The sequence below is a fragment of the Penicillium canariense genome, assembly GCF_028826845.1.
Source record: "Penicillium canariense strain IBT 26290 chromosome Unknown utg000008l_segment0_segment0, whole genome shotgun sequence".
Taxonomy (NCBI): Eukaryota; Fungi; Ascomycota; class Eurotiomycetes; order Eurotiales; family Aspergillaceae; genus Penicillium; species Penicillium canariense.
Genome location: NW_026622735.1, coordinates 716559 through 733923, shown reverse-complemented (window position 1 = coordinate 733923; position 17365 = coordinate 716559). Strand labels below are relative to the sequence as shown.

At 52.4% G+C, this 17365-nt stretch overlaps 5 protein-coding genes across 5 annotated transcripts; 4 read left to right on the top strand and 1 right to left on the bottom strand.

The window, feature by feature from the left end:
* Window positions 1-564: 564 nt before the first annotated feature.
* On the top strand, window positions 565-1300 carry N7482_010238 (dienelactone hydrolase family protein; the record flags this gene model as incomplete). The annotated part of the gene is made up of 3 exons (XM_056692362.1): window positions 565-828; window positions 916-1012; window positions 1098-1300. 3 exons carry the CDS (start codon window positions 565-567, stop codon window positions 1298-1300), a joined length of 564 nt encoding a protein of 187 aa, XP_056538319.1.
* Window positions 1301-1522: 222 nt separating this feature from the next.
* On the bottom strand, window positions 1523-3834 carry sac6 (fimbrin; the record flags this gene model as incomplete). The annotated part of the gene is made up of 5 exons (XM_056692361.1): window positions 1523-1614; window positions 1706-2688; window positions 2749-3455; window positions 3533-3743; window positions 3812-3834. The coding sequence occupies 5 exons, from the start codon at window positions 3832-3834 to the stop codon at window positions 1523-1525; spliced, it is 2016 nt and encodes a 671-aa protein (XP_056538318.1).
* A 4799-nt stretch (window positions 3835-8633) lies between these two features.
* N7482_010236 (uncharacterized protein) lies at window positions 8634-12633 on the top strand (the record flags this gene model as incomplete). The annotated part of the gene is made up of 6 exons (XM_056692360.1): window positions 8634-8691; window positions 8775-10362; window positions 10437-11300; window positions 11344-11682; window positions 11763-11909; window positions 12198-12633. 6 exons carry the CDS (start codon window positions 8634-8636, stop codon window positions 12631-12633), a joined length of 3432 nt encoding a protein of 1143 aa, XP_056538317.1.
* Window positions 12634-13557: 924 nt separating this feature from the next.
* N7482_010235 (uncharacterized protein) lies at window positions 13558-16620 on the top strand (the record flags this gene model as incomplete). Its single annotated transcript, XM_056692359.1, has 2 exons — window positions 13558-14108; window positions 14163-16620. 2 exons carry the CDS (start codon window positions 13558-13560, stop codon window positions 16618-16620), a joined length of 3009 nt encoding a protein of 1002 aa, XP_056538316.1.
* Window positions 16621-16764: 144 nt separating this feature from the next.
* On the top strand, window positions 16765-17320 carry N7482_010234 (transcriptional coactivator p15/PC4 family protein; the record flags this gene model as incomplete). The annotated part of the gene is made up of 2 exons (XM_056692358.1): window positions 16765-17004; window positions 17096-17320. 2 exons carry the CDS (start codon window positions 16765-16767, stop codon window positions 17318-17320), a joined length of 465 nt encoding a protein of 154 aa, XP_056538315.1.
* Window positions 17321-17365: the final 45 nt, after the last annotated feature.

Here is a 17365-nt window from a genome sequence, read left to right as displayed (position 1 = left end):
TCTAGTAGAAAGTGGAGAATCTAATTTTGGATAGGAAAGATAGTGTAAAGAACGATTCCTATGTTACAGAGTGGTCCCTAGGGTGGTCTAGAATATGCCTAAATTGTGCACTTTCCCAGGTGGCCGCTATTATCCGCCGTCATATATACCTACATTATGCACTTTCCTAGGTGCCGCTATCGTCCGCTGCAGCTGTCCGGAAAGATTTCTGTACCGACTATATTTCCATTCTATCCCAATCGTGTCTTCTCTTTTCCTCCCTCGCATACACACACAAACACACACAAGCACACACACAAGTCCAATCACCCATCGTCTATCATGGCATCCAATCCTCCTGCAGCTTGCTGCATTGGTTGGCGTAAAGCATAAGGGCGAGGCCAAGGGCCAGTTCCAGCAAGTCGGCGGAGGTATGTCCGAACAATCAGATTCTAAGTTTTATAACACATCTCGGCCTTAGCCCCCCGAACGCATTGTGAAAATTGCTAAAAGCCCTCGCAGTCGAGACCTATGTCTCCTACCCCGCCGACCGCTCTACCAAGCGAGCTGTACTGCTGCTGACGAATGCGATCGGCCACCCGCTTCATCAATGTCCAGCTAATCGCCGACCAGCTGGCCGCCAACGGCTACTTCGTCGTCATGCCGGATCTGTTCCACGGCGACCCTGCGCCGCTGAATCCCCCGGAGGACTGGGACCTGATGGCCTGGCTGAAGGGCCCGCTAGGCCACCTGCTCGAGCGTGTGGAGCCGGTCGTCAAGGCGGTGTTCGGTGAGATGAAGTCCGCCTTGGGTTGTGAGCGGGTCGGCGCCATTGGGCATTGCTTTGGGGTAGGCTCGATCGGCGACTTCCGTGTGGACCAGGGCTAATGGCTTTCCATCATGTGCAGGCTAAATACGCGGTCCGTTGTGCTTCAGGCGGGCGGTGCGGACGCTGCCTACTTGGCCCATCCCAGCTTCGTAGAGGCTGACGAGCTGGCGGCCATCAAGGGCTCGTTGTCCATTGCGGCAGCTGGTGAGATTCCTTGTTCCGTTCCTGATTGAACCCAGGGAGAGCCCTCCTCTCTCTCATGCAATTTGCTGACTCGGGGCCATTCAAGAAAATGATTCCATCTTTCCGGCTCCGAAGCGCCACGAGTCCGAGGAAATACTGGCCCAGACGGGCCAGCCGTACCAGATCAACCTGTTTAGCGGTGTCGAACATGGCTTCGCTGTCCGCGCCGACCTTTCAAAGCCCATTATTCGATTCGCCAAGGAGGCGTCATTTACCCAAGCCGTAGCTTGGTTCAACCAGCACCTTTGAGCGGCCTGCAGCAGCGCCCAAGCTAACGATTATGTGGTCTACAGCGTCATTCTTCAAAAAGTAATATTCAATTCTCTCATTTTGTTTTCGAGCCACTTCTCTTTATTCGCATTCGCCATGTTTCAAGCACAAGATGTACATGGATCGTAAAGACTGAAGCACAACCCGCAAGGGAAAAAGGGGGGGAAAGTGGACTATTCGCAAGCCCCCACCGAGAACCTATTAGGAAGTCGCTGCCCATACCAGAGCAGGAGCAATGGCGCTCTTCAGGCCCATAAAGGATATGTAAACGGGTACGAAAGCCACGGGTGTTCCTTACATCTTCTCGTGCGTCGCCATGAGAGAACCTGTGGAAATAGTGAGAAACTGGAACTACCTTTGAGAAAAAGAAGTAAAAAAACATACCGATGAATGTGGTCACCAGGCGAGAGCGCACTTGGCAAATATCTTCGGGCACCAGCCAGATGGTAGCACCCATCTTTCGGGCAATACTGATACTCAGCTTGGCGTTGGCATACGCCTCCTCGTCAGACCGGCCGGGGGTGACCAGGTCATAGTCCACATAGCTGCTCTTCATGCCGTTCAGCACATCCAAGAGGAACAGGCCAGAGCCAATGGACGGGTCCTTGAAGCTGCGGATGGAGCTGGTCCGGCCACCACTCTTAGACATGTCGTTCGCCCAGCGAATCATCTCCGCGTCGGTGATCTCACGCTTGCCCAGACGCTGGGCCAGCGCAGACAGGGTGCGAGTGATATCGCGGCGCATCAATTGCCACACCAGACCCAGGGTAAGGGTGCGCTGGCCGTCGGTAATATCAGCACCCTGCACACCGACCAAAGAGAAACCATGGTGCTTTCCAAGCTCAATGGCGTAATTGGTGTTTTCCACCGCCTTGAATCGCATCATCTCCCCACCCGACGCCGGGGGCTTGTTCACGTGCCTCCAGTTGACGCTGCCCGGAATGACCTTGTCGTACGCCTGCAACAGAATGGATCCATCACGCAAATCATCGAAGAGCGAGTTGACGGCCGGCTGCACATCCAGGGAGTTCAGCCAAAGGGTGAAGACTCGAGCCTCGCGCTCACCTTCCGCATCGAAGTCTTCCACCTCCAGCTTCTCCTCCTCCGTGATCGGATCCAGTCCTGGGTGCGTGTTGAACAGGTTCGCAACAAACGCCAGGTTGAGCTTAGGGTTTCCGGCGACAAGAGAGGTGGGGGTCAAGAACTTCCGGCAGTCGAGCTTCTCCGCATTGGTGAGGACCTCCTCGGCGCGCTGGAGCAAGTCGCGGGTCTGCAGGGGGCTGCGAGAGCAGACGTCCGGTGCTAGCTGGTTCAGGAGCACGGTGTAGTTCTCCCCATCTTTCACATCTGTGGAGAAGTTTGTCACGCTGTAGGTAGATCAGCATTAGTTAAATCGCCCGGCACGGAGCACGTAGGCATCGACTTACCGTCGCTCCCATTTGGCGTTCTTGAGATGATAGTTGAACCAACGGAGCAGAATCTGCTCTGGGGGAAGGCGCAGGAACTGTTCCAGGGTCTCGTCCTCGTCCAACAGGCGGTACAGCTCGGGGTGGAGCTTGATATCAATCTTGCCCAGCAGACCACGGCGAATGACTTGCCAGATCAGGCCCAAAATCAAGTGTTCACGGACTTCGATGATATCCCCGCTACCGATGTTGACCACCGAGCAGCCGATGCCCTTGGCAGAGTTGATCACAATGTTGTTGTTCTCCGTCATGTGGAAGGCGTTCAATTCCTTGATCTTCCTGCCGGCCTTGTTCAAAACACGCTCATCAATGGTATCCGGCACACTGTCGTTGATCAACTTCGCCAGGACTAAACCATCCTTGCACTTGTCGAACATCTCGAAGGTGTCGGTCGGGAAGGGCAACAGGTTGCCAATATCGGGATCGCCGGCAAGAACGGCATTGATGTGTCTCGTAAATTCGGTTCGTTCATCCTCGTTGATAGTGTGAGTGACGTTCGCCGAGGAGCCCTGGACGTGGATGCGACCACCACCAAGGCTGCCCTTGGTAACGTGTCGGGATCCGCCAGAGCCCGCGCCCGCGCCGGCTCCAGCTTTTTGAATCACGGCTGCGGGGCTCGATCCGCCCGGAGCACCCGGGGCAGGTCCTGAGCGAAGTCGCGATACCAGCTGCGGGTTCATTAGCATCAACGGGCCGGGATCTCGAGGTAATCGAGCTCAATCAAGAACGAATAACAGCCACCTACATCGATGTAGTCCTCGACCTCGACACGACGGGAGCTATCAAGCTCGACGCCCTTGAGCGCCTGTCGCACAACATCGTAGGGCTGGCGTTCGGACTGCTGAGTGGCCTTGATCACGGACGCTTCGTCCAGGTAGCCCCTGTCATCGACATCCAGCTTGCGGAATGCATCCTGGAGGGAGAAGATCTCGCCCTGGTCCAGCTGCGGGAATCGCCTAGATAAAGTGACAATGACGCTGTCAGAATTTGAACCTTTCCTGCGAGAGTTTGAAAGGGCACGCACTTCTGGAGCTTGAGGACGTTCATCTTGAGTGAACGGTCGACGGTGGGGTGATCAGGCGCAAGCAGGATCGCGCCGGGACTCGGGGAGGCAAACGGAAGGGAAGGGAAAATGAAGACGTTCCCAGGCAGGAACGGATCACAAAAGAAGCGATGCGAACAGGCCAGGCAGAATCAATGGCCAGGGGAGGAATTGGGCAGAGATGATGGGCAGTGCAGAGGAGGCGACTTGGTCCCACGCTATAACGGAGTACACGGACCGGCTTGGAGGGGGTGGGGTCGGTCCGACTGAGCCACCGCGTACGTAAGACAGTTGTATGGTATGGTAATTGGAGGTTGTTTAGGTGGGAAGGGCGCTGGGGCACGGTGAGATCGATGGTATTTTACCGGTGGAAACTTCAGCAGTACTTCTTCTGTGCTTGTGTGGAACCGCGCATGGGAAGTACTCTGAAAGTACCACGGCGTCTCGTCCGGTACCTACCGCCTCCATGGACCTTGTTGCCTTGCCCTGATGACGTTGGAGGCACTGCATGGAACCAATTGAATGGGGAGAGACCGCATTTCGCTTTCCTGCCCTTCGTTACCCTCCGATCCCTGGATCGACTTCCCTCTTCATCCCTCTAGGCAGATAGGTTACCACGGCGAGACGTCGTCCCACCGAATGCCTTTCTCAACGTCCTGATCGCGCCCCTTGTGCGCTTTGCATTGCCGCCCAGTCCGGTGGCCAGGAAGCCCGGCGAAACACACCATGCTTTCACCTCGCCCTGGCGAGCATCTGCGTCCATTCGCGCATGAGCATGTTCATTCCGGTCTTGTGGGTCGGTAGGTCGGGATCGAGGGCGTGGTTTTCGGCCCGCCCTTCACTGGAGACCGGTTCAGCGGGATTGCCCGGTTGTCCGTCTCCATCAGCGTTGACGTACCGCTAGTGATGAAGAGGAGCCGAGTCCGAGGACTTGCCAAGCAATGGTACGAATATGTGAGTGAGGATGTGCATGCCGGTCGTGTTGACGTTCCATGTCTTGTTCCACATCTCGCGCATCGTCATGTCTCTGGCGTACATATGCGCCTCAGATTGTCCCCCTAGGGCGGGGTGTCCAATTAGCAGGGTATCTCTGGACGGAGTCATGGATTGATAGGCTCTTTCTTCAGAGGCGTCTTACCATATTGTTGATTAAGATATCCACTCATCCATACTAGATAGCTACATCGGAAGGCTTTCTGAATCGACTCGTTATCTTTCAACGCCCCCTTGCACCGGAGCCACCACTGTTTGCGTTATCGGGGAATTCGGCTTGTAAAAGACGGACTGCGGCGTTGGCCTTGTATTTGCCACGACTTCCGAGGGAGGCTGTCGGACCGGGCAGATCGGACCAGCGCCTTGGTGGTTTCCCGTCTGAGCCCCGTGTTCACACCGGTAATAAAGTCCTGATAATGGTAAAAGAAGATGTCCTGGGTTGCATGGAGGGTTTGAATAGACTGCTGTCTATATATAAGGAAGGACTTAAGCGCCTTCTCTGCGGTCCTAATTTCGGGGATGAGGGCTTGTCTTGACGAGATACAGCGCCTGGGAGTATGTGCTCGTGATGGACATAATAATTGAACGATTTGAACAATTGAACGATTTGAACAATTGCACGATTTGAATAATTGAACGATTTGAACAATTGAACGATTTGAACAATTGCACGATTTGAACAATTGAACGACGATTGAACGATTAAACGATTGAACGATTAAACGATTGAACGATTAAATGATTGAACGATTGAACGATTGAACGATTGAACGATTGAACGATTGAACGATTGAACGATTGAACGATTGAACGATTGAACGATTGAACGATTGAACGATTGAACGATTGAACGATTGAACGATTGAACGATTGAACAATTGAACAACGATTGAACAATTGAACAACGATTGAACAATTGAACAACGATTGAACAATTGAACAATTAAATAATAAAAGACTAAATAACGATTGAACGATTAAACAATTTAGATGATTTAAACGATATAAAAAATTAAATAATTAAACGATTAAATAATGATTAAACGATATTAAACGATATTAAACGTTTTAAACATTTAAAACGATCGAACAATTTAAACAATTAAATAATATTGAACGATTGAAGGATTGAACAATAATTAAATAATTAAACGATTAAATAGTTTATATAGTTAAACGATTTAAATAATTAAATAATTTAGACGATTGAACGATAAAATGTTTTAAATAACTGAATACTTTGAACGATTAAGAGATTCAAATAATTAAACAATATTGAACGATTTGAACGATTTGAACGAATTGAACGATTTGAACGAATTGAACGATTTGAACGATTTGAACGATTTGAACGATTTGAACGATTTGAACGATTTGAACGATTTGAACGATTTGAACGATTTGAACGATTTGAACGATTTGAACGATTTGAACGATTTGAACGATTTGAACGATTTGAACGATTTGAACGATTTGAACGATTTGAACGATTTGAACGATTTGAACGATTTGAACGATTTGAACGATTTGAACGATTTGAACGATTTGATCCATTGAACGATTAAATAATATTAAATAATTTAAATACTTTAGATAAAAAAATTGAACGATATTAAACAATTTCAACGATTGAACGATTGAACGGCGTCAATCCAGAGCAGGCATTCCCCAATTGGGCGAGTTCTCCGGTCGTTTTACCTAAACAGACAGCCGATTTCGGTACAGAGCTCTTCGTCCAATTCGAGGCTGGTTCACGAAATAGTTAACTTAAACTATTTAATGATAGCAACCCGGGACACCACCGAGGAGCAGAGCAGAAGCTTGCAGGTAAAGGATAGGGGAACTGTTTAGTTGGACAGACTATGGAGCGCTAAGGTAAGGACATCATCCCCGCGGCTCCCTCTCCCATCCTCCTCTTTCTGTTGTACTGCTTGACATGGCTCGGCCTCCATTCCCAATCTAGTGGCCCATGATTATTTGGGCCGGTATCGAATGCCCTACCCTGCATAAGCCGACGAGCTAAATACCTAGTAGTCAGTAACGAGTCAATAGGGCAATATGGATCTGTGGGATGTTTTCCGCCCCTGGCAAGGATCATACCTGTCTAGTTTCCACAACATGGCGCTAGATCGTATCCGATACTAGCTAGCATCGAAGGCTGTAGAGAGAATGTCTGATTTCTCGAGCCTTACGGGCGCATTTCGGGTTTAGAGGCACCCCATGAGGCAGCGGCGAAAGTCACCAGCCCCGAGACAAGCTGACCTGTAGTCAGTGCCGGAGGGCGAAATTCCGCTACGATCGACGACAACCATCATAGTTCATGCACACGAAAAGATAAGACCGCTCTCTCCTCCTATTAAGGGGCACCGCCGGGAAACAATACTTAGGCGATAGCGGAAGACCGACTGAGCTACCTCGAGTCCCGGGTCAAGGATCTGATGCAGAACCCAACACTTGGACAGCCTGGAAACTATAGTGTATCCCCGGAATCTATATCGATTGGAGATTAAAGGGTGGCTGATCAAACCCTGGCTGATACGCCTGATAAAGGGAGATATGTCGGCTCTACCCATTAGTCTGCTATCCTAGACGATACCTGCGAGTTGATGGCCCTAGTGGCTTACCAAGGAGAGCCTCCAGAGCTTGAACTAGTTGCTACACCGGAAGTATTGCGCTCCCACAGAGAAACCATCCGACGTCGACGTCGACATATAGCTCCTTCCCCCTTCTCGCTTAGAAGACGAGGTGGTCGGACTGCTGCGGTTCGTCAAAAATCAGCAGATAGCCAGCTTCTATCAGGTATGCCGAGACGCCCTGGGTTTCCACGAGAAGTCCGATACATAGACAATATAGCTAGATCGTAAAATGCGACGCATGTCCACGACCATTACAAGCGTCCTGCGCACACGACCACTGGCCGACTCTACCGCCGACCCACCCCTTCTGATCATGACTCGGATTTATGTTGAATTCATCTGCCTGAAGAGCTTATATATCTTTCATCGCAGATACATAACCCGAGGCAGCGTCTTTAGTACCAACGCGTGCACAGAGGCCGGTCAACGGCTAGTGCGCTAATTCATCGAAATCCATGGAGAGGTTTTACCCGGCGGTCAACTACATGATCAGCGTTGAATGTTGTCTAACTTCACGAATGATTTTCTGCTCGGCGTGATAGTACTCTACCTAGTAGTTCATATCCGCTAACGGGACCCATCGTCGACCGTAGGCCCTCAAACAGAAGATATCATCCTTCGATTGCTGAAGCAGGCGTATGCGACCTATGTGGAGAATTCTGCCGCGAGTCGAGATGCCCCGTATATTTCACGTGCATTTACGGCAATCTTGGATAGGCTTTTCACCGGATTCATGGGAGACGTGGCACCCGACTTTTCCTTGGACCCTCAACCTTCCAATGCCATGGCATCTCCTTGGGTTGGTTGGACCCTTTTCATGTCGGGGACGACAGCGAGGGCCTGGATTGGGCGATGTTTGACTCGTGTCTATCGAGCCAGCCGGGGGGAGGGTTGGTGGAGAGTTGGTGGAGAGTCCCTAACCCATTATATCTAAGGTTGGCACGTGGGCTGTCCATGTGTAGCCTGCAAGAGGAGGGGCAAGTATGTATTTCCCCCTCCAAGGCCCCAATTAACATATATAGAAATATATAGAAGTATAGGAAAATCGAGGGCATAGAAGTATCCTGTAATAGACAGACCTATTTGTAGCCCATGAATCAAGCATCCAGCATGATATGAGAACCACCGTGTTCCATCTTGTAGAGAATGCACAGCTGGTGTGGTCAGCAGGATACATGCCGGCTGGCGATTACATCATGCCTGGTCACGGACCCGCGGCCAAAACATTGGAACGTACTGCGACTATTCTGCACGCTTCATCCTTTCCGACCTCGATGGCGCTGATCGACTGTTCCTGCCAATAATCTGGCATTGAGCTCTGCTTCACTCTCGCCAACCTCTCGCTTCTCTCCCTCCCGAATTGCGCGCTTTACTCCCACCAGCCACGTTGGTTCGTTCCGTGGCCCTGCGACGGGCGCGTCCGACGTCCATGGCGGGCGTTGACCAGAAATCATTTCTGGGGACTCTCTCCCCATGGAGCACCCCGAGAAGCTCTACCCCTCAGCCTTCCGATCGCCCGCTACCAAACCCAGATGTCTTGCAACGGTCGCAGGGTGAGGACCACACCGTGACCCACCGACATAAGTTGAGCCAGCGCCACTATCCATCCGATTGCCCGCCGTTGAAAGCGAGATGGTTCTATGCCGTGGATTCACCAAAGCGAAAGCCTGCACTACTCGACCAGAAAAGGCCCGACCAGAAACCGCCGCCCCCGCCCAAGAAATTCATTCCCTTCTCGCCCAAAGACTCGCAGTCCATTGAAACTACATTTCAGAAACTATCGGATTTTGAAGACTCCCACGAGCATGGAAAGAACCGGAGGGAGGCCACGTCACATATTTCGACCAAGGTTCCGGTCAACGAGGATTACTTGTTTGATGTAGATGTGGCCGAACGAGAGCTCAGCCCGGCCTATTGGATCGGTCCTGTTTACGAAGTCCGGCGTGGAACTTGGTTTTTCCAAGAAGGCTCTGTCTTTAGACCATGCGAGGAGAATCTGGCGACTCAACTAGAAGAGGGATACTTGAAGCTGCAGCCGTGGAAAGCCGATATGGAAGAGGGCAGATCGCCCGATTCGGCTTCGAGGGATGGACACAACCGATCTAGTGAGACCGCAGACGCTCAATCCAGTCACATGGACGCACCTCGCTCTGTCAAGCCTCAGAAGCAGTCCCAAAGCGCTGGAAACCGATCAACTGCGCCTCCTTCGGAGGCTCCGCAGTATCGCTTGTTTGGAGCCTACATGAACAGGATCGTTGCCTATCAGGATGCTTCAACAGCCTGGCTCACTACTGACGATTTCATGTCTCGCGTTAGCACCACCGTATATCAAACTCTGGGCGGTGTTCCCGGCACCAAAGTCGTACGTGGATTGGTGGAAACCAGACGACCCAGGGAACCGGTCGACTCTCGGGGACCAGAGCGGAAGCAAGATGAGAAGATGCCAGGCGCGGCTCACCCGGAGCCCGGATTCGCCTCCAATAACACGCCAGAGACTGGATCTAATCCAGCAGATATGTCGGGAACCCAAAGTGACATCGAGGTTGAAACAGCGGACAGGCGCCCAATCTCAACGTTAGAGCGGCAAATGTCGTCCCTTGCAGGCGAACCACAGAATCCAGCCGAACTCGAAGAGCAGGCCCGTAGACAGGAAGAGCAGGAAATGGAAGACTCGAGAGAGGTTGACACTGAAGATCGAGAGCGAGACGTCGATCATTTGGTGCTGGTCACCCACGGCATCGGCCAGCGGCTGGGGTTGCGCCTGGAGAGCATCAACTTCATTCACGACGTCAACGTGCTTCGCAAGACCTTGAAGGGAGTCTACAAAGCATCGCCTGATCTCCAAGCGTTGAACTCAGCATTCGCAGACAGCGATAGCAATTGTCGCGTTCAGGTTCTCCCTGTGTAAGTTGACCTTTTTTCACTCTAAGCTCCAGATTCTCACCCATCCCCTTCGAAATATACTGATGTCTACATAGTTGCTGGCGTCATCTTCTTGACTTTCCATACCGTGGAGTTCGACAGAATCGAAAAGAACTTGATTTGACGGAGGCGGATACGCTTGAAGATGATGCGTATCCTAGCCTAGCAGATATTACACTTGAAAGTGTTCCCGCCGTTCGGAATCTTATCTCAGACCTAGCGATGGACGTACTTCTCTACCAGAGCGGATACTGTGAGCACATCTCGAATATCGTCAGGCAAGAGTGCAATCGAATTCTTCGACTTTACCAAAAACGCAATCCATCTTTCAAAGGAACCGTGAGTCTCTGCGGTCATTCTCTCGGGAGTGCCATTTTATTCGACATCCTGTGCCACCAACCAGGCGACCTCGATGCCGTGAAAGGGGGCAAGTCGAGCACCCAGGACAGTGATGATATGGCCGACCAACGAGGTGGAGTGCGGAGTGCGTTAAATTTTGAGTGCGAAGAATTCTTCAGCCTGGGGTCACCTATTGCCCTCTTTCAGATGCTGAAGGGAAAGACTATTGCCGGGCATTCTCCCCTTGGCGCCAGGAACCGAACAAGCGCACTGGATGTCCAGTTAGACTCCCAAACATTGGGCTCGCTCAGGGCCTCCAACCGGGACTCCCACTCTAATTCCAGGCGGGACATGATTGAGAAGTCGGCTATCATCTCTGCGCCAAAATGCCGCGACCTCTACAATATCTTCCATCCCTCGGATCCCGTGAGTTATCGGATCGAGCCACTCATTTCGCCGGCGATGGCAAGCCTCAAGCCCCAACCACTGCCCTCTGTTAAGAAAAGCCTGTGGACAAGCTCCGGACAAAGTCTCTCCATTTTGGGGTCCCGCATGGGTCAGGAGTGTGGGCTCCCTTTGGAGTAATTTTACGTCCGGTGTCGCGAGCAGCTTGCTGAACCGCAGTTTGGGGCTGAACGCTGAAGACGCTTCCACTGTTCGGGATGCTGGGGCCGTCAAGCCGACTGACGATCCGGCGGGACATAAGCGCACCCAGCCAGGCATGGGCCAGGATGGCTCGCAGGAGTCGGACGATCATTTCGAGACTCTCATTGATCATGACCTCGAGACCCTCTATGACGGCTTCCAGAAGAGCCGGGCCGTCCATAAGAGGGATTCTGCCCATTCTTCCGGCGAAACAGACTCTGGTGTCGACTCAGAAGACCAGGAGCGGAAGTTGAAGTTTGAAGATGCCAAAGTACGTGCCTTGAACTCCAATGGCCGCGTGGACTATAGCATTCAAGAGTAAGTGTGATCTTTCCTCCCCTTCGCCTTCGTTACCTACGGGATTGATGCCTTCTGATCCGATCTTCCTTCTACTCTAGGGGTGCGTTCGACATCTCATTGATTGCAAGTATTGCTAGCCACCTCACCTACTGGGGCGATGAGGATGTGAATCACTTTATGCTCTCTCAAATGCTGTCGCGCAAATCGCGACATCGGATCAAGGGAGGCAGTCCTGTAGACAAGCCGTGTGAAATAGATCCGTAGATACCTCGGTACCTCCATCACAATACCAATCACTACCCATTGCTCTGCGGATGCAACCATGAAATCCCTCGAGTGCCTTTCCTGTGGGTCTTGATCTTGCTTTCGAACTTGCCGGAGCTTAACCGAGGCGGTCGGGCCCACAAAACCGCCCAACTCTTCCCAACCGAAATTTCCCTTTCCCTTTTCCTTTCTCACTCTCCCCCTTCACTCTCCCCCTTCACTCTCCCCCTTCCCCCTGACGCTCCTGGCTCATCTCGACTGCCGTCCAGCATGAGCGCGGAACTCCAACAAGTCCAGAAAGTGTGGGATCGCACTCGCTCCAACAGCCCGATCTATGAATTCCTTCTGAGCGAGGTCGACGTCTACGACGCTGAACAGGGTGTGGTTCGGGCCCGACTCCAAGTTGGCGCCCGCCAACTCAACTCCAAGGGCACTCTGCACGGTGTCTTCTCGGCCTGCGTGACTGACTGGGCCGGTGGCCTGGCCATTGCCTCCTGCGGACTGGACGCGACGGGTGTCAGCACCGATATCCACGTCAACTACCTCTCCACCGCCAAGGACGGCGACTGGCTGGAGATCGAGAGCCGTGCCAACAAGGTCGGTAAATCGCTTGCCTTCACCACGGTAACCATCTCCAAGAAGACCGAGACAGGTCTTAGCATTGTCGCTCAGGGCTCGCACACCAAGTATGTCCGGACACGATGAAGTCCGGTCGGTGTAGCTCCCCTTGCATCTTTTGTTCTCGTTCTTCTTTCGTCATCCCATTCCCGGGCCACCTCCTAGGATGTCCCCGAGTAGACCAAGGCCATATAGACTATGATTCCCACCCGCAATCTTTTATCATCCGGCATGACACGCATGTTCTTTGAATGCCTGGATTCACTCGGAAAGCGGAGAGTAATTCCACTCTGTTTAGCTTTAGATTCCTGGCCGTCCTATGACGGCGAGGAAATGATGAATGGATACAAACGCCTCTGATCTCTTTAATGAATTATATTGTTCCTCTACTTTGGTATTTTCCTTGTCTCATCAGTAAGTGGCTTAGAAAGATCTGTGAAAACTCATGTAAACCATCTGCCGAAGTTTACTCGGTGTTCATCATATCGCCTTGGCCTTGGCCTATCCGGCACTCCATACTACGGACCGACCACGAATTGGAGGAGCTATTGGCAAGAGTGCCGACAGTGGCCGAATCAAACTATATTAAGACATGCCGAATCACGTGCGCCATTGATGTCTACGATAGCCCAATTCGCCGCACCGCACCGCTCGAGAATCAATGCACAGTCAAATGTGCTACGCTGCTTGTTTACGCCTTGTTTTTCAAATGATCAAACTCAAGTCCATCTACTCCGTGCCGTGGCCATCCGTCGAATAACCGGCAAATTTTCAGCGTTGATCGGCGGGCCCACATTCGGAAATGCGCCTCCGCACTGACCCGCGTTCAACCTTCCCGAATGCGCGTCGGTGCCTAGGTCCGCTCTCGACTCCTGCGATGATCTATCTGCTGGCAATTCCCCCCTCACGACATTACCTGAAGGTTGATCGGTTCCCAAGGGGCATGGAGGTTGGAACACAGCCGGACCTATTTGACCCTTCAATCAGGCTAACCGGCTAGTCAGACTCACAATGAACCTATCCAGCAATGATGCGGTGGCCTCTCAAGCCACTCTGACCCCGGACTTAACGGCTTCCTCTGGAAAGATAACGCTCGACACCTCCCATACGCAGCAGCATCCCCCGAGTTCGGTACGACCTAAGGAGCTCATCGATCGCACCCTCGACTTTCTCGCCACTGCCAGCAACGAGACTCTCGTCGGTGTTTTTGTCCTCCTGGCATTTGTGACGTACATCATCTTGGGTAGAGTTGGGCTGGTGCTGATTGGAATTGGATTGGGTGTGATTCTGCATGCCTCCTGGGAAGGCTCAACCCAAGCAGGATCCAGTGGAGAATCACAAATGCCCAAAAAGCGGAGGGAATTGGCTCTGGAAGTCACTTCGAGACTGTTGGACTGGCCTGAACGCGCCACCTTTGCGCAGGTTGCCAGTCAGGACGATAGCGCTATTGTTGCTGCGCCGGAAGATCTGTCGATAGCCGACCTTGAATATACAGCTTTCCAGCCAGCGACCGGGGCCGCCCTGCGATCGCTCACCGATGCGGTCGTCAGGGACTATGTGAAGTAAGACGCCAAACCTCTACTCTGGATCCGCAATGAGCTAACCCAAGTGGAAAGGTATTGGTATGAGCCAATCCTACCTAGCGAATCCGCATTTCCTGGTTCCTGCCGGAGAACCCTGACCTATTTTATCACGACCGTCTCGTCCCATCTTGCGCGAAAACGAACGGAGGATACATTTCTACAATTCTTGACGAATTCTTCGTCTATTATTATTGTGTTCTTGAACGAACTAGCTGCTGCATTTGCCGCTGCTGATCCTCGTTCCACGGAGGCGAAGAAGATTGTCGAGCAGTACCTCGAAAACTCGCCGGACAGCAGTCTTGCAAATGTTTTATCTGAGGAACAACAGCGCAAGAAGCTCAACATGATCGCGGATGACATCCTCTCGAATTTTCTAGACCCACAAGCATATAGCTGCTCCCCGGTTCGGGATTTCCTCCGAGAGATCTTTGCAGGCGTTGTGCTAGAATCGACGGTCAAGAGCCTCTCCCGACCCGAATTCATTAATGACTGGATTATCTATCTTCTCCGGGACGGGGAATCGGAGATTATGCACGCAATCGACGCTGGCGTCGAGGGAGCACGCAATCAGAGTGCCCACTCTTCAAAGGTGTCGGAGGATTCCAAGAACGCACTTTTAGAATCGACCAATATAGAGGCCGCGTCACGGGTCGCTGGCCTTCCCCCAAGCAACCAAGACAAAGCAACAGAACAAGCGACATTGGAGGCAAAGCGCCTGAGTGCCATGATTGCATCCCAAGATATACAGGGCACAATTCCCGGGCTACCCGCTGACGGTATTCAGCCTCAGGAACGAGTTATATCTACAGAGAGGACCAATGGCTCGTTAGAGCGTCTGTCAACCGATACTCAAGATTCAGCTGCAGCCCAGGAGAATCTAGCATCGCCACACGCGTCCTTAGGCGCGCAGGCGACGCCCTCGGCTCCCTTTTCAGCTCGAGAAGATGCTACGGCGCCACCTGTCACTCTCCATGGCGCCAGGGTCTTGGTGGATGACGATGCTGCACGGAGCGAGAAAGGGCTCATCAAATCGCGGCCTACGTGGGACTATCTGCTTCAGATCGAACCAGCGTCAAGCCGCGCGACAGGGTGGATGGTGTTTCGAAAATATTCGGACTTCCAATCTCTCCACGAAATGCTTGCAACGGTTTCCCGCCTGAACCGAATCCAAACCTTCTCTGATCTATTTCCTACGCTGCCCCAATGGAAGGGAAAAACACGACCAGCTCTTGCTCAAGATTTGGAGCGGTATCTGCAGGAGGCGATGAAGCACGAGCCACTTGCTGAAACTGAACGAATGCGACGATTCGTGGAAAAAGAAGGAGGCTCCGGCGAGGGGAGCTCTACCAAACAAGGTTTTTCCTTCCCGAGCCAGAGTGCATTTGAGAACATGGGCAAAGACCTGCTGGGAGCACTGACAAACGCCCCCAAGGGTATGGCCGGAGGTGGCAGGACGGTCTTTGACGGGGTCACTGGAGTGTTCGGAGGCGTCGCTGGGCACAACAGGAAGCCATCGAACACATCAGACCGACAATTCCAACCCCGAAAGAACCCACTGAACACTGGCCAGGATACACCAGCTAGTTCTGGCTCTGCCAATGCTCTACCTCGTGATACTTCTTCGCCAGTGGGCTTCAAGATGAGTGACTGGTCTGGTTCTCCAAGACCAAGTGAAGAGCAAGATTCCCCTGCACCGGTCTCGTCGCCAACTTCCACTTCAGTGGGACTGGGGATATCGAAGGAAGGTGGGCCCAAATTTCCTGCAATCAGCGATACTGGTAGCAGCGTCAATGTGGCAGCTAGCGAACAGGATGCGTGTGCCCTGGACTCGCCCCCTGCACCGTCTGGAAACCGAAACTCTCTAGGATCAACCAGCCATATGGAGGAGCTAGAAACAAAACAAGATACTGAAGCAGCGTTACCCAGTCCCCAAAATGAGACTGAGCCCTCTGATGACTCCGGTATCGTACCCCAAGGCACTCGCCGACAACGGGCGCCCATCACCGCAGATGAGACTCAGATCGCGGTGGAGCTCATATTCGCCGTGATCAACGAGCTCTACACGCTGTCATCTGCATGGAACATTCGCCGGACTCTGTTGAACGCGGCTAAAACATATATTCTGCGTCCTGGAAGCCCGACTCTGGAGACGATTCGGGGTTTGTTACAAGAGTCCATGATCGAGAATCATACGTCAGATGAGGCGCTCGGGGAATATTTGAAGAAACTCCGAGAGAACGCTCTCCCTACGGAGACCGAGTTGAAGGCCTGGCCTGCTGCTCCCAGCGAGCAGGAGAAGGCGCACTTGCGGGATACCGCGCGTCGGCTGTTTGTTCAGAGAGGTATTCCCCAGGCGCTCACGAGCGTCATGGGTGCAGCAGCTAGCCGGGAAGCTCTCGAGAAGATCTTCGATAGCTTGCAAGTGGAAACGGTCGCCCGAGGATTTGTCTTCTCGGTGATGCTGCAGGGGTTACGGGTGTTGACGCTGTGAAACAGTCAGGTCTAGCCAGCGATGACGTATGTAGATGATCCTAGCTGTTCCTTATCAGCACGTGCTGCGACGCGTCTCTCCGCGTTGCTTTGAGCCTCACTTATCATCTTCACTTTCCACTTTTCCTATCGCTCCTCCATCAGTATGACCTCCCGAAAGCGTGCCTCGGACCCCCAGGGTCCTGGTGATGCAAATTGCTCTCAGTCTAAGAAAGTCAAGGCCACCTCGGGGAATGAATTAACCAGCAAGATTGATGCCAATGGGGATCGGTACTGGGAAATCTCCAAAATGCGCCGTGTGACTATTTCCGAGTTCCGAGGCAGAACCATGGTGAGCGTGCGTGAATACTACGAGAAGGACGGGCAGGAACTCCCCGGAAAAAAGGTGCGCTTAATCTGGTCATTCCGTTTGGAAAATTCTTGCAGGGTTTGAATCTTCCAAAATTCCCTACTCATGCTGATTATCTACTCCTTAGGGAATCTCCATGTCCATCGAACAGTTCTCTGCCCTGGTTGAGCTTCTCCCAGATCTTGAGCAAACCCTTCAGCAGCGGGGTGAATCGCTACCTCGACCAGTGTACAGTGGCGCCGCCAGCCAGGTGGATGACGAGGGCGATAAAGAGCAAAGCAGGCCAGACAAAGATGCGAGCCCCTCGAAGCAGAATATTGAGGCGACGAGTGATGAAGACAGCGAGGCATAGTGATTTGCATGGGGAAATAGGCAGGACATCTGGGGTAGCATGTCG